Source organism: Ambystoma mexicanum, chromosome 7p (genome assembly GCF_040938575.1).
Source record: "Ambystoma mexicanum isolate Mex_15411 chromosome 7p, UKY_AmexF1_1, whole genome shotgun sequence".
Lineage (NCBI taxonomy): Eukaryota > Metazoa > Chordata > Amphibia > Caudata > Ambystomatidae > Ambystoma > Ambystoma mexicanum.
The window spans coordinates 647,755,781-647,771,961 of record NC_090939.1 but is presented as its reverse complement, the minus strand read 5'-3'; the positions used below and the strand labels follow the sequence as shown (position 1 = coordinate 647,771,961).

General features: G+C 49.3%; 1 protein-coding gene across 1 annotated transcript in view; it reads right to left on the bottom strand.

Annotated features, from left to right (window-relative positions):
• Nucleotides 1–16,181, bottom strand: part of EIF5B (eukaryotic translation initiation factor 5B) — a 1,211,079-nt gene that overhangs the window by 152,541 nt on the left and 1,042,357 nt on the right. The window contains exons 19-21 of the mRNA XM_069636688.1: nt 1,821–1,952; nt 1,642–1,718; nt 1,343–1,507 (exon numbers count right to left, since the gene is read on the bottom strand). Coding sequence (XP_069492789.1) covers nt 1,343–1,507; nt 1,642–1,718; nt 1,821–1,952 — 374 coding nt within the window. The remainder of the gene's footprint in view (nt 1–1,342; nt 1,508–1,641; nt 1,719–1,820; nt 1,953–16,181) is intronic.

Below are 16,181 nucleotides of genomic sequence, written 5' to 3'. Positions count from 1 at the left end.
ATGGACACATGGGAAAGTCGCATATGAATGGTAGACTGTAGGCCACGTACCTGGTTGTGACCAGTCCCACCTCGACACTCGTTCTTTGCCGAATTTGTGGAATGGCATCGGACGGGTGTATCTGTCTGGCGTGGTGGCCATTTTGTCGAGCTGCCCGCCACGTGCCAGCAACGTGTTGCCCAGCCCGCTGGGTCCGACCTCGTCCAAGACACTCGCGTGTGGATCACTGGGCCTGCCCTGCTCCTCAGGTCTTGGTCTCGGCCCGGTAGGTGTGACACCCTCGACCCGGGGGTCGGTAGAGCTACGTTTAGGCACCCCCTCAGAGGTATTGCCGATGTTAGGGCGTAGCCCCTCGGCCATTGCGCAGGTAAAAGGGCATAGCCCCTCGGGTGTAGGCCTGTTACAAGATCCTTTCGATCCCTCGATTCTGTCCGGGTGGATCCGAGGGCCCCTCGACCCGAGGGCCGGAAGCTGTAGTAGCCTCGGTGCACGTGTCAGTGGAAGGATTTGGCCGGTCACTCCCGGGCGGAAGAGTCCCTGGGAAGGAGTCTCCCTTGAGGGGTGCGCTGGAAAATATCGGCCCTACCTTGGACCTGGTACGATGATTCACGAAGTTCTTGAGATCCTCTGGAGGCGACTTCTGGAAGAGCTCCCTCCACCTGGCTAGTCTGCTCTTCAGCGCCTTGGAGGACAGCGAGTCACATGCCGAACAGGATTGCCAACCGTGGTCTGGGCCAAGCCAACGTAGGTAGAGGACATGGGAGTCTGAAGTTGGGAAGAGCCTGTTGCAGGATGGACACCTGCTGAACCCTGTGGAAGTAGACATGCCCCGGGGAGGAGCGGGACGCCTGAGGACCAAGTAACTGAATGTTAGAAAAGACCAAAAAAGACAAAGACAAAGAAGAAGTATCCGTGCATGTAATTACATGGAAGAAGCCAAACCCAGGAGCCCTGGTGAATTCGGCCCGTTCCCGTCGATGCGGAAAAGGGGACTGAGGTGTGGCAACGGAAGGTGGGGTCAAGGCAGCACATCCTCTCTGGGCCGCGCCCCCGCGCGCTTCCAAATTTAAAGGGGAAGAAGGTTTTTCTGATGAAAAAGGTTCCGTCACCCGTCCCTTGGAAGAGACGCCCATGTAGTATGGAGGAAAGGGTACGGGACGTAAGAGTAAGATTTCTACAATCAAGTGTTCGTTTGAACATAATGAAAATCCTTTGAGATTTCAATATTATGCACTTCAGCTTACATAACTTTTTTTAAAGCTTTTTTAAACTGATAAAATATATTAAAGTAATAAGAAAACAAGAAAACGTGGAATTAGTTGCATTCATTCAGTCGGCTTACTTGAACTCCTCCTGCTTCTGCTTCTTGTAGTCCTGGCGATACTTCGTAAAGGCATCAAACAAGTGATAAATAATTTCTGCACTGAAAATTCGAACTCCTAAACTATCAGCCATTTCCTGGGCATCTCGTTCAATCCTCACATCGAAGGCCAAAATAACTGCATACCTATAAGAGTAAAAGAAACAGAAACAAATATCCATGTTAGCAAGAGGTCTGAACATTGCATAGGTATAAAAAACATCAAAGGCCCACATTCAAAGCATTTTGAACTACTAGTGGACTTTTGGATTTCCACTTACTGAAGATCATGTTCCAACATAACAGATGCCTTCATTACATCCTTTCTATGAACCGGGCCAATATTAATTCCAGCATACTGCAAGACAAAAACAGACGGGGAATAAATGCAAACATCCATTATGCTTTACTTTCACGCTACGTCATTCCAAGGTGCAGAATAGAACGATCAAACACTTACTGGCACTTCTGAGGTCTTTAGGAATTCAAGCAATGCCTCCAGGGATCCTAGAGTTGATGCCTGCACATAGACCCCTTTCTCCTCTAGTTTGATAGCACTTAGTGTCTGCTTCAGTTCATGTATCAAGTCATCCTATTAAAAGACAAAGGTAAAAACAAGTCAGGGCTATCCCTTTTGATAGATTGCAAAACATTTAAAACCTTGCAAGAGCAAATACTGGGTAATTCCCAAGGGGCTGCTGCTTAGCAGGGTAGCTGAGGTAGGCGAAAGTCAAAGCCCGAGTTAGGTGCATGAAACTGCTTATGGATTTTACATGTTTTAATGAATGTTCCTGTGCTGAATCATTTAACCATTGGAGGGTGGGATGCCCGTTAGCCATGTGGTGATTGAATGCGACTTTTAGGAACTCATGAACTCAAACTAATAAACCGGTCTGTTGCAATAGGATACCATAGAAACTGACTTAAAATACGTATTCCTAGCCCATGTTGAATTCCTATTTACAATGTTTTTCAGCCCTCGTCACTCATTGGTGGGGACTGGAACACTTCCATCCATGGCGCAGGCATGCATTTCCCCCTTTTCATGTGTGGGTGCACACACTTGCCAGATCTCTTGGAATTAGCCATCAGAGATGTGTGATCCATTCTTACAGGGATTGGGAGGGAATATCAAAGAGCCATGAACTAGGAGTAAACCAGTCACCATAAAGAGGCAGTCAGCGAGCAGCAGAGGTGCTGCTGGGAGAATATAAAAACAGCACTAGGACCCGGTGGAGCCTTACAAGAGCAGGAGGGAGGATTAATCAAAACCCTGTTTTAGCTAAGGTAGTCAGCAGCTGGTCGAGGTACCACCGGGCAGTGGCCCAAGTGTACGAAAGGCAGTACTGTAACTATGTTCCCTGCTAGCCTGCACCCACTCCCCACAAACCCCATCAACACACCGCCTCTCCCACACAATACAACCCCCCAAACACATGCACCTGCTGTTTAAGGGAACGTTCAGTGAAGTGCACTGAAAGTGCAAGTTTCAACTTCTTCCTACACTGTTATTTTAAAATTCTTATACGAGCAGTACAAATTAATTTAAAAAAGTAGAGCAGCACCGCTCCCAACTGCTCCCCTTTGACCACTGCCACTGGGAGAAGGGCAAGCCACCACTAGGACCCTGCGCAGCCGGTCCTGAGAGTAGGGGGGGCGGAGTCATTAAAACACGTGCTCTATGCAAAGCATGCACAAAGGCAGTCAGCAGCACTCTATGATGAACGCAGATGCTACAGGGTACACTATATTTCCATTATTAATTATTGCCGGAATTTTGGAGTAACAGATCGAGGAAGTGGCAGCCTTTATATGAAAGTTCATGGACCTATAAGGATTATACATTCACACCTTTATGGAGAAGAGGATCACCTGTTTGCCTGTAAATGGAGGAGTAATATTAGACTGTAGAAACTAATTCTATGTCAAGACTGGAGGCGAGCATCATGCTTCAACTTCTATTTATTACTCCTCAGCTGTTTCAGCAAAAACACACAAGAAAACACTGAAAAGTATCTTCTTCCCACTTTTCTTTTCTTGAAACTACAAATCCCAATGTCTCTGTAGTCCAATCCTATCTCAGCTATGACACTCTTCCTGTTCCTGGACTACTCTTCAGCAGATAAGTACCAATTTAACACTTCTCTGTGTATTGGGCATGATTGAGTAGTAGTTATGCAGAATTGGGAAATTAAAGTAAAATGTTTCAGTGTACACTTGTTTGTAAGTCTTTTCTATTGTACTGCATCGCAGACAAGCATTAAGAATTATTGGTAAACTAGAAAAGTCGCAGTTAGCAGCAACCAGAGCTAGAAAACTCATTTGAGAGCACGACCGCAGCACAACACGGCACAGGATTGTGATATATTAGACAGATAGTATACTGTATACAGTCATATTTTTGCGTTCGAGGCAGGCAGTCCCTTGCTGCACTATCGGCACAACGGGGGGTTGCCAGGTGCCGGAGCAGCCCCCACCGTTGGGTGGGCGGAGTTGGGCGTGCGCAAAGCACTCTGGCCCCCTCCTTTGAGGAGGCAGAGCCAGAACGCTGCGTAGCAACGCCATCACATCTCAAGGCGACAGAGATCGTGAGAATTGTATGCAGAGCCCGGCGGTGATCAACAGTAATACAAATGAATAAACGTAGCACAAGCTACGTTAACAGCGAGATAAGCCAACGCTGTGGGAGCGATCAACTTATTTGTGCTGTTTATGGTGATCTAATAACGAGCTGAAACGCGGCGAAGGAGATCCTCACAAGGCGAACTGGCCTCAGACAGCCGGACAGTGAGGCACAAGGCCACCAAGAATATAGATACACACAAAGACTGGTGCTAGCCACGTAAAAAATAAATAATACTGATATATATATATATATATATATATTGCTGTGCATAGGCCGACATCTAGTGGAAGCTGCAGAGTATTACAGTTTGTTTTTCGAAACTCGAAAATGGGCGTCGACAGAGGGCGTGCCAGTAATACTATCCCTAGTGTGACGTCCACTGTACCCATGATCCCTCACGCGTCTAGGACCCTCAGATTGTAATTTTTCTAACATGAGGTAGCATGAGGAGTAGCGTGGGTACAGATAATCCAAGCAGATAGATAGAAAGGTAAGACTACAAGCATCCATGCGCCTTCTCTCAGAGGGGAGGAAGGGTGGGTTGCATGTGAATCTAAGCAGATACAAGCATCAGAAATACGATTACGGTGAGTAATGTATCCCTTCTGAGGCTTGTGGAATCTGCTTAGATCACATGCTGTGCATAGATTAGCGAGCAGTACCTGAAGAAGGAGGTGGGATGTAAGAAGGGTCATGAGCAAATAAATGTCTTAGAACCGCTTGTCCCACTTCTGTATCTGTCTTGGAATGGGTGTCAATGCAGTAGTGCTGAGTAAAAGTGTGAATAGAGCTCTAAGTAGCTGCTTTGCAAATGGTGTCAAGGGGTACAACATTTGCAATGAAAGCCAGAGTGGCCCCAATGCCTCTTGTAGAGTGGGCCCTCGGCGTGAAAGGCAGAGTTTTTTCAGAAAGGGAGTAACACAGCTGCATACAGTTAATAATCCACTTAGAGGTGGCACCTTTAGAGACGCGATCCCCCTCTCTGCCTGTAGCTACGGAGACAAACAGCTGATCTGTTTTCCTTAGCGGTCTGGTCTTGTTTACATAGTAGAGGACCGCCCTACGCACATCTAGGGTGTGTAGTTTCACCTCAGCCGAGCTTTGTGGATTTTGGAAGAAAGCCGGAAGCTCGATGGACTCTGGTTCACGTGGAATTTGGAAATAAACTTAGGTGAGAACCTAGGGTGTGTGCGTAAAACCAGTTTATCTTTATGGACAGTAAAGAAGGGATCTTGCACTGACAGAGCCTGAATTTCACTGACCCTTCTTATAGATGTAACTGCTACTAAGAAGGCCGTCTTATAAGTCAGGTGTTTGAGACTGCTTTTATGCATGGGCTCGAATGGGGGACCCATGAGTTTAGCTAGCACCACGTTAAGGTCCCATCCTGGTGGTGGGTTTGAAATAGGAGGGTGAAGTCTCTTTACTCCTTCAATGAAGGCTTTAACTACTGGTACTTTCCACCACGACACCTTGTTATGGGTAGTGGTGTATGCCGACAGAGCTGCCAGGTGTACCTTCAGTGAGTTAAAAAACAGTCCTGCATCCAGCAGGTGGAGCATGTATGTAACAATAGTGGAAGGAGTGCAATCAACTGGGTTGATTTGTTTATTCTGGCACCAGATAACAAATCTCTTCCATTTGTCAAAGTAGCAGTGCCTCGTGTTTGGCTTCCTAGATTCTCTTAGGATGTCCATACACCTCTGTGGTAAATTGAGATGTCTGAACTCTATGACCTCAGGAGCCATGCTGCCAGGTTCATTGAGTTGGGTTGAGGATGCACTGTTTGACCTTGGTGCTGGGACAGTAGGTTGTACCAGGCCGGAAGTTTGATGGGTTCGCACACCGCAAGTCTGCGTAAGTGTGGGAACCATGGTTGTCTCGCCCACATGAGAGCAACCAGGACGAGCGTCATCGATTCTCTGTTCATCTTGTTGACCACCTTCCTGATGAGAGGAGTTGGTGGAAAAGCGTACGCAAACATTCCTGACCAGTTCATCCACAGGGCGTTCCCCTGGGAGTCTGGTTGGGGGAACCTGGATGCAAATCCTGGGCATTGTCTGTTTTCGCTTGTGGCGAATATGTCTATAGTGGGGAAACCCCACTGAGAGAAGATATCTTCTACGACTTCTCTGTGTAGACAACATTTGTGTTCCTCTGGGAGGGGGTCTCTGCTCAGAGCATCCGCTAGAGAATTCAGATCCCCTGGAACATGTTGCGATGACAGGAAGATGTTCCGTCTGAGTGCCCATATCCAAATTTTTTGGGCAAGCTTGGACAGATTTGGCGAACGAGTCCCTCCTTGCTTGTTCAGGTAAAACATGGCTGTAGTGCTGTCCGTCCGGATCTGCAATGACAGATTTAGCAGGTAGGGCTCGAACGCTTGAAGCACTCTGAATACTGCCAGAAGCTCTAGCAGGTTGATGTGATTCTTGGCCACTGAGTGAGACCAGAGACCTTGAGCTGTGTGTTGGAAATGGTGAGCTCCCCACCCTGTCAGGCATGCATCGGTTGTGACTACCGCCTGTATCCCGGGATCGTAAAAGGGTTTCCCCTTGGACAGATTTTCTCTTGTCCACCAGTGAAGGCTTTGTACAAGTGTTGGCGAAACGACCACTAGATCGTCCCACTGACCACTTGCCTGAGACCACTGTTTCTCCAACAATTCCTGCATGGGACGCATGCGCCGGCGCGCGTGGGGGACCAGGTAAATACATGACGCCATCATACCCAGCAAACTCATTGCCTTGCGTACCGTTATCTGGCGACCGGTCTGATATTGCGGAATTTGCAGCAGTATATTCCGAATTCTTTCCTCGGAAGGAAAGGTCAACCCCCTCTCTGTGTCTAGGATAGCTCCTAGGAACTGTTTGGGGGTGCTGGCACCAGGCTTGACTTTTTCTCGTTTATTGAGAAGCCCAATTCGAAGAGGAGGTTGATTGTCCTTTGAATGTTTGTTCTGCAAATTACTGGGGTCTCCCCCATGATGAGCCAGTCGTCCAGGTAAGGGTACACCGGGATTGCCTCCCTGCGTCGGTGTGCTGCCGCCACCGCCAGTACCTTGGTGAATACCCTTGGAGCCGAAGCTATCCCGAAGGGCAGTACCTTGAACTGGTAGTGCCGACTGTCCACCTTGAAGCGCAAGTACTTTCTGTGCGCTGGGAACATGGAAATATGAAAATAGGTATCTTTCATGTCCAATGTTGCCACGTAATCCCCTTTTTTAGGAGGGGGATTACCTCCTGGAGAGTAGTAATGCGAAACTTTTGGGGCTTGACATACTTGTTTGCAGGCCGTAAGTCCAATACTGGGCGCGTTGTCAAATCTTTTTTTGGCACAAGGAAGTAAGTTGAATAAATACCCTTGTTTACCTGCTGTCCCGGGAAGAGTTCTATCACGTCCTTTGCTAGCAGATTGACAATCTCCTCGAGGAGGATCTTCTGGTGGTCCAAAGAATTTATTTTTTGTCGTGGAGGATGGTTTCGGGGACGCTCTAACAGTTCTATGCAGTACCCTGCGGATACTGTGGACAGCACCCATCTGTGATCCCTTCCCAAGCTTGGGTGAAGTTGGAAATGTGTCCCCCTACTGGGGTTGCGTGAGAAGGGACCCTGAACGGAGCGTCACTGTTTTGGTGGAGGCATGCCACCTCCTCTACTGGGGCTGCCTCTACCTTTCCCACGTCCTCTTATTACCCCTGCCGTAACCCTGGGTTATTATTGCTCCACGGTGCACCCTGCCCCTGGGAATAGTTAGATCCTCTCTGGGAATTTTGGCCGCGTGGGCGATGAAAATTGCCATTCCCTCTCTGATCAGGGGGTTTATTGGTTAGTTAGCCTAGGGATTTGAGTGTTTCATACTCGTCCTTGGAATTTTTCAGCGCGTCCTCGACCGCCTTACCAAACAACAGATCCGGCTCCACCGGTTTATCTAACAATGATGCTTGGGTTTCAGCTTTGAATCCAGACTGCCGTAACCAGGCATGTCTCTTGATAACAGTTCCTTCTGCTATTAACCTGCCGGCGTTATCCGCGGCATCGAAGGTTGCTTTTAAAATGCAACCAGACACGGCTCTTCCCTCCGCCGAAACTCGTGCAAACTGGCTCTTTAAGGGTTCTGGGGCGGAGTCTATGAGTGCCGCGACTTCTTCCCACTGATGGCAGTTGTAGCTGGCCAACAGGGTGGTGGAGTTGGCAATCCTTGCCTGGTAGGCGGAAGTGGGGGCTACTTTCCTGCCTAAACCATACAGTTTCTTGCTCTCCTTGTTGGGAGGCGCTTCGGACGATGACAAGGGTGTTCCAGCCCTCTTACGGGTGTTTCTAACAACCAGGGAGTCCGGCTTCAGATGCCCCCTTATATGCAGTGGGTCTGATTGGGCTGCCCTGAAAAGTTTCTCAACCCTGGGGTTCACTGCCCTGGTGAGGTTAGGATTTACGAGTGAAGGGTCTATTCTTCTCTGAATAGACTTCAGGATAGGGATGGCCTGAGCAACAGGCCTCCTTTCTCCCACTAACTCCTCGGCAAAGTCCCTCTCCTCTTGAGCACCCTGGGTGTCAATGTGGAAATGTTCAGCTGCCCGAGACAGAACTTCATTCAGGAGACGCTGGTTGTCGACAGGGGAGTCGGTAACCGGGGGTTCCTTCTCTACCGGGGAATCTACTCTGTAGGTTTCAGGGTCATCCTCATCCTCTTCTTGGTCCTCATCATCCCCATAGTAGCCCGTACCAGTTTGTTCTTCCAACATGCCCAAATCTGGATCCTCACAAAAGGATACTGAGAGTAGGGCTGTACATAGAAGGGGCCCGAAGACCGTGTTGGTGTTTCAAACCGGGACTTTTTACTTGGAGGTATAGGATCCTTAGAGCCTGAGGGTGCTGACCCTTCGGGAGTATAAGAGAGAAAGTGCTCAGTGTTTTTTGCGTAAAAATCTGCCAGGGATGACATCCTTGACATGACCCTGTCTATGTCATCACTAGACCATTCTCTAGAACTGGGAATTACTCTTTCTGGAAGTTTCTCTGACTTATCCTGACTAGACTTGGAGGTCTGAGCAGGGGTCTTTGTGATAGCCGAAGACTTGGACTTGTCTGTCTGTTTATGAGGAGTGGAGTGTTTTACAGGTGTGGAAGTAGGCAGAGACTGCTTCCTTTGTTGTTTTTCCCCCTCCCCGTGAGTGGAAGAGTGTTTTCCCTGTTTTTTCGACCCTTCGGAGTCTTTCGACGCCTGGCGTCGAGGTTCGGGGGTAGTGTCCCTATCCTTCGAGCGTGGAGGTGGGGCTCGGGAGCCGCCGTAACGCGGTCTGCGGGTGCAGACTCCTGGAGTGCGGTCTGGGGATGGAAGTCGGCTTCGTCCTCCGATGAACTTCCGTTACCTTGGGGAGCAAGGCACTCTTGGCAACAGTGGATGATTGCCTGGAGTCATGCACCGATCTTGATCGAGAACACCCAGAGGATGCCGATTCGGACCGTTCTCTATGTGCCTCTTTCCGGGAACACGACGTGCGCGTCGAGTCCCGGTTGGACTTCATGTGCTTTGAGGAAGTGTTGTGGGAAGCGCTTGTGTCGCCGGGGTCTTCCCCATAGCCGCCCTGCCGGACGACCTTCCGAGGTCGGGGACTTGCGCTCGGCTGTCTTTCGCCGCCATAATGCCCTCACTGTCCGAAAGTACGGCGTCGCTGCCATCGCTGAAGGCGCCCTCCGCTGCCATGGCCTCTTGACGCCTGGTGTGGTGGGCCCAACGCTTGATCGAACGGTCCTTAACTGTTTTGGGTTTAAACCTACCACACGCTCTGCAGTTCGCCTCGGGGTGGTCCCTCGGCAAGCAGAGATTGCACGTGGCGTGCCCGTCGACCCAAGGGTACTTGCGGTTGCACTTGGGGCAGAATTGGAAAGGGGTACCCTCCATACGCACCTTGTGGCAGCGGGCTTGTAAGTGTAGGAATACATAAGAATGTACCTATATACCAAAAGAGTGTAGAGTATGTCCACCCCCCACTCTCCCTACTTGCAGGGCCGAGGCCAGCGGCCTTCCAAGGCCCGGGCCGAGGCCTTCCGAGGCCCAAACCCGTCGTGCAGCTGTCAACGGTCGAATTCTTCTCCGGGCCGGCGTCGAGTGTGGAAGTTCGGTGACTCGACGTTGGGGTGGAGAAATGGGTAAATTTATCAATATTTATCAAAAGTATGGCCAAGGCCAGGGAACTCCGCGAAATGCTTCCAACCAGTATTGCGGAAAAAAACAATCTGAGGGTCCTAGACGCGTGAGGGATCATGGGTACAGTGGACGTCACACTAGGGATAGTATTACTGGCACGCCCTGTGTCGACGCCCATTTTCATGTTTCGAAAAACAAACTGTAATACTCTGCAGCTTCCACTAGATGTCGATGGTACCTGGCACACAGCACACGCAGGCATGTCAGAATTCAAATGGAGTGAGGAGGAACAGCCCCATGACCTCGCTGCCAATTTTAAAGAAGTGCGTTGATAGATGCTGCGGCTCAAGGGGTAAAATCCTTACAGGAAAGGCTATAGACACTAGAATCTATGTTGAGCCAGCCTTGAGAGGGCTCCAGAAATGAGGACAGCACGCCCACAGCACCCTCAAAAGCCGGGCCAAAGGGGAGTAATCAGTCCTGAAAGAGAAAGACCTCTTCTGACCCCCCCCCCCCCTCCGGGTCACCATATGGGGTAGAAAACAAGGCCCCAGAGGCAGTTGACACCTTTGCCAAGCTGAAAGAAGCTTTCATGCAAAGGCTGACAGTGCCAGGCCTCACGACCCCCTTCCCAGGAGCAGATAATATGGGTAAGGAAGACCCAGACTCTGAAGAGGAGCCAGCAGAAGGGGACCTATCCTCTCATGAGGAGGAGAAACCAGAGGATGAGTGGGCAACACCCAGCGGGGGTAACAGAGCCTGCAAAGAAAAGCATCTGGACGAAGAACCAGAGGGAATCATAGAAAAGTTTGATCCGGACAGTATCAGGAACCCCAGATACACCGACTGGCAGCCCTCACACAGAGTAACACAGTATATGGCTCTGAGACTAAGGAAAGCCCTAGACAAGAAGGTGAGGCAACGCCTACGCGCATAATGCCTGCGCCCAGGTCTTCCAGGAAAAGTGGTGGAAATGTCGGAATTGGACCCTAAGATGCTGACCTTCGTGTCAAAGACCAGCAAGGATACGAGGAAAGGGATAGACCGATCCTGGAGGAGTTGTCAGTAGAAGGTGTTAGATCTGTCTGGCCAACTCACGAAAATAATGGATCTGGCAGAGAGCCAGGGATACGGGACAAGAAATTGATCCTGATGGTCCAGCTAGCTGAGCCCAGAGAGCAGTCTGCCTACTAGGCAACCCGAACTGCGCCATTTCTTCGGAGAAAAGAAGAGGGTTGCTACTTAAGTTTGATTTTAAATTGAGTGAGCTAGCTTCCTACGAGGCCGGGAAGTGGCACAGGGTCTTCTCTTCGGGGAGACCTTCGGCAAGGAAATGGGCTGATTCGTCGGCACCAGCACTTCGCTGGAAAAAGCGCAAGTGTCGATAAGAAAAATGTTCCCGGACAGAGTTTTAGCCGGCGACCGGCCACTACCATGGTCGTGCGGCCAATCGTTTTCAATGAGGAAGAAGACCCCATAATCCCAGAGCACAGTACTGGGACAATAAGCAACAGGACTCCTCCTTCCCAGCCAGAGGACGATTCCCAAGAGGGCAAAGAGGAGCCGGCCGAGGCCAAAGCTTTACACCAGGTGAGAGTCGCAAAATACCAACCAGTGGTGAGGGGGGACAGCGGGAGGGAGAACAGTGATTTTCTGGGACAATTGGCACACGCTTTCCAACGATAGTTGGGTTTTGCAAACCATCAGTGGTTTGCAGCTAGAGTTTATTCAACAGCCCATAGAGACATGCTAGGCTCACCAGCCACACCTTGCACAAGCAGAACAAGAAAGTATAGACCATAAAATGAGCCAATTGGAGGGGAAAGGAGCCATAGAGAGATGCAAGGCACCCCCCCCAGATTTGTGAGCAATATGGTCCTAATGCACAGAAAAGAAAAAGTGCGACTAGTCAAACTTGAAAGAGCTTAACAGCTGAATCGTATACCGCCACTTCAAAAAGGAAGAGATACACCAGCGCAGGATTCCCTAAGAGAGGGGGACTGGTTTACAAGATTACAAATAAAATATGCATACCTGACAGTGCCAGTACAGGAGGAATTCAGGACCTTCCTGGCTTTCGCTGGAACAGACATACCTGGCAGTTCAGAACAATGCCCTTCAGCCTAGCTACAGCTCCTCCGGGCTTTCACCAAGTTGATGAGGAAAGTAGCAGCAGCAATTTGGGAGAAGGGTATCAGGTTGATTATGAACCTGGACGACCTACTGTTTTCGAGTAAACCGGGAGAAATCAGACACCATGCTGACGCAAAAAGACTTGATTTCCTAGGGTTCGTCCTAGGTACCAGAAAAGCGACAATAGAGTTATCGGCTCGGAAGATAAGGGACATCAAGAGGGAGATCAGAGACTGCTTGAGCAAGCAGACTATCGCTCAGAGTTCTTGCAAGGATAGTAGGAATGCTTGCAGCCTCAATCCAAGCTATCTTCCCAGGTCCCCTGCACGAACGTGCACTGCAGAGGTTGAAGATCAAGCACTTGCAACAGGGTCTGAAATAACACCAGCAAGTACTCCTAGATCAAGGGTCCATTACAGAACTGAGATGGTGGTTGAAGAATATGGACGCCTGGAATGGTTGTGCCATTTTCAGAGATCGATCAGACCTAGTGATAGAATCAGATGCCAGTCGGGTAGGCTGGGGAGCGAGATGTGGATGTCTGGAAACAGGAGGCTAATGGAGCAGAGAAGCGCTCTGCCTTCACAAACTGCTTAGAACTCCTAGCAGGCTCCTTCGAAATCAAGGCGTTCACGAAAGGGAGAGTGAGTTCATGTGTCCTATTCTAGATGGACAACATATCAGCGGTCAGATATATAAACCACCTAGGAGGGACAAGATCCAGATTGCTAGCAGAGCTAGCGAAGGACTTTTGGCATTTCTGCCGGCAATCAGGGACGGCAGACTACCTGCCAGAGTCACTGAATGTAGTAGTCGGCTGGAACTCACAATATCTAACATACTCCAGCGACTGGAGACTGGACACGACAGTATTTCAGTGACTGAATCAGATGTAGGGTCCAGTCCACCTAGATCTGTTCGCGTCTCGACTCAATGCGCAAACACCCAGCTACTTCAGCTGGAGACTGGATCCAGACGCGCAAGGCGCGGATTTATTTCTTCAGAAGAGGACAGGAGAACTGCACTACGCGTTCCCTTTGTTAGGGAGAATTGTCTTATAAGGCTAATGTCCCAAACCTAGTGAGTCCCCAAGCAGCTTTGCTGGATTTTTGGGGTTTGTTTTTTTCTCCTGCTAAGAGTGAGACTCTTTTACTCCCACTCTTAGACATGATTTGAGGTATGTCTCTGACTATTTGTGTGATTTTGGGCTATGGGGTCTTTTACGCCATAGGGTATCATCTGTTTTTTGTGTATGTGTTACACAGCACCCTCAGTGCAGTAACACAGGGGTGTCATAGTGACCCCCAAACATAGACTCCATACCCTGGGACTGACTACTGTCTCCCAGGGCATGTAAAGTCACCATTGACTTTACTAGTCTTAAATTGTGAACAGAACCAGTACAAACCATCATATTGTGGAAGTACTGGAAGGGGTTAATTATATTACCCCTGGGTCTTTTTTCAAGGGGGCACTGTCCAGTCCCCCCTTGTCGAGTTTCTGGCTGGTGGCAGTGGTTACCACGCAAAATATTCCACCGGAATATTCTCTATGGGAGTTTCCCATTGATTTTAAACGCACCACTTTTTGGTGCAATGGTAAAGATACTGCCGGTTTATTTATTTAATATTAAATTCACGGTTGGGTCTTTTTGCCAGAACTCTTTTCTAAAATGGCGTTTGTGTTCGTCTCTGTAACTCTGACCAAGGTCGAGCCCTTTGTTCCACTTTTTGGCGGGCTTCTCCACAGAAGCCCTCCAAATGGTGCCCCTCTGTCTGGGTTCCACAGGATGCATGGGGAGGGGAATTGGCACCCTGGACTGCGTTGCCTTAGCAACTCAAGTCGCTGTTCTGATTGGGCCAGTGGTGAGCCGCCATGTTTGAGTGACAGCTAGGCTGTTGAATGGGGGTTTTTCTGCATAAAAGCAGGGCCTTTGGGACGGGACTTCAGAAGTCGCCACAGGACCTAAGAATCCAAAGAGGGAAGAAGCTGAGCCATCTGCAACGACAACACCATCGTTGGAGCCCTGCTGCAACGAACTCGCCACTTTCCCAACGACAAGAGAAGATCTTCTGCTGGACGAGTCTTCTTCCTCTGAGCTGGTGAGACGTCTCTTGGTCGAATCGCCCGTGCCAAGCACCCCGGCGACCGGATAGCCAAGCTTCACCACTTTGACCGCAAATAAAAGGAACGCCCCTTTCATCGACGAACTCCGCGGCTGGTTTCATCCCTGAGCAGTGCAACGACTTCACGTTTCCTCCTCGACGAGATCGTCTCTTCCCCTGGTGAAACAACAAACTGCAACCACTGCCAGGAACAACTGCCACCGCTGGAGCTTCCTCTCTCTTTAAGGTACTGTGTCCTGCCTGGCCTCCCTTTCTTCGGTTTGCCCAAGGTGACCCTTAAATCCTTGGCTTTCCAACTGGGTTGGCCCCAGACCTTCTAACTTTACCTTCTTGAATCACCCCAACCTCTTTTGGATATTCTGCAAAGACTTTTAGTGCATTTTAAACCATGTGATCCTGGGCACATTTCACTTTGCTCCATTTAAAGTGGGCCTGGCCTGTGAACTTTGGCTCTACAGTATATACTGCCTTTATTCCCTTGCTGAGAACTCCTAAAAGTGTTGGGACCTGTTTTATTTCTATGCTCTGCTTTTTTCTCTCCCTTTAACTGAACTGGAGTGCCATCAGGTTATGCGCTCACATCTGTTTAGCAAATCGTGGTGTTTTAACTCTGACTTGTCTGATAGTCATCAAGGAAGGTGTGTATACGTTACCTGACTGTGTTTTAACTTGGCTTTGATTTAGAGTGTTAGTATATTGCCTAAGGTGTGTTTTAAATAAATTATTATATACTTTTTATACAAAGCTCTGGTCAGTGTTTGTTTGCTCTACTGTGTTTTTAGCCCTACTGTGTATACTCTATATACTGCCCTACTCTTCTTGAGAGAAGTCTGACTGCTCAGGTAAATCTGGGTGCTGCGGACTGCTACCAATTGGGTTTACTGCTTACTCCTGTAGTCTTAATCTTTTTGGAGTGTTCCCTAAGGGAACTGCACAGGATTCTGCCTAACACCCTCGATTCGTGATGCTGAGCAGAGCTCTAGCGAAGTGTCAGAGGGAGAAGGCTGAATGGATTTTGATAGCTCCACTGTGGAAGTCACAGGTTTGGTTCCCATCACTAGTGGAACTGATGAGACATACCATGAGTACTCCCAGACGAAGAACTAATTCTCACGGACCCAGTTGGGCCGTATCATCCTCAGAGTGAGAGGGACTCTCCCGCTCATAGCATGCAGGATATCGGGAGACGCTGGGCGCTGCCAGGCATTTCGTCTCAAGCTACAGAGCTCATCGCAGAGTCCTGGGCGCCATCCACTAGGAGGAGCTACGACGCGGCTTGGACCAAGTGGTCGAGCTGGTGTAAAGGGAGACATTTCATCCCATTTCGGCCCCTATAGTAGCTATATTGAACTTCCTAGCTCATTTTTTGTAGAATGGGAAAGTGTTTCGTACCATCGGGGTGTACTGGTCGGCTATTTCAGCGGGGCACCTGCTGATAGAGGGAGTTCCAGCAGGGGAACATCCAGCAGTAGCAAGGTTCATAAGAGGAGTGAGATATAAGGCACCACCGGAGCAGAGGTATAATAAAGTATGGGACGTTGCAGCGGTGCTGCGCCGGCTGGCAAGCTGGCCAGCAGATAGGTATCTTATCACTAAAGCAATTGTCCGGCAAGTTAGCAATGCTGCTAGGTCTAGTGTCTTGCAAACGAGTAGCAGACGTCAAGGCACTTGAGATTAATAGAATGTCTTTCGGCCCGTAAGGAGTGACCTTTTCAATAGTCAAAAGGACTGAGACAGGGACCACCACGGTACATTATCCGTATTTCCCGAGTAACCCTAAATGGTG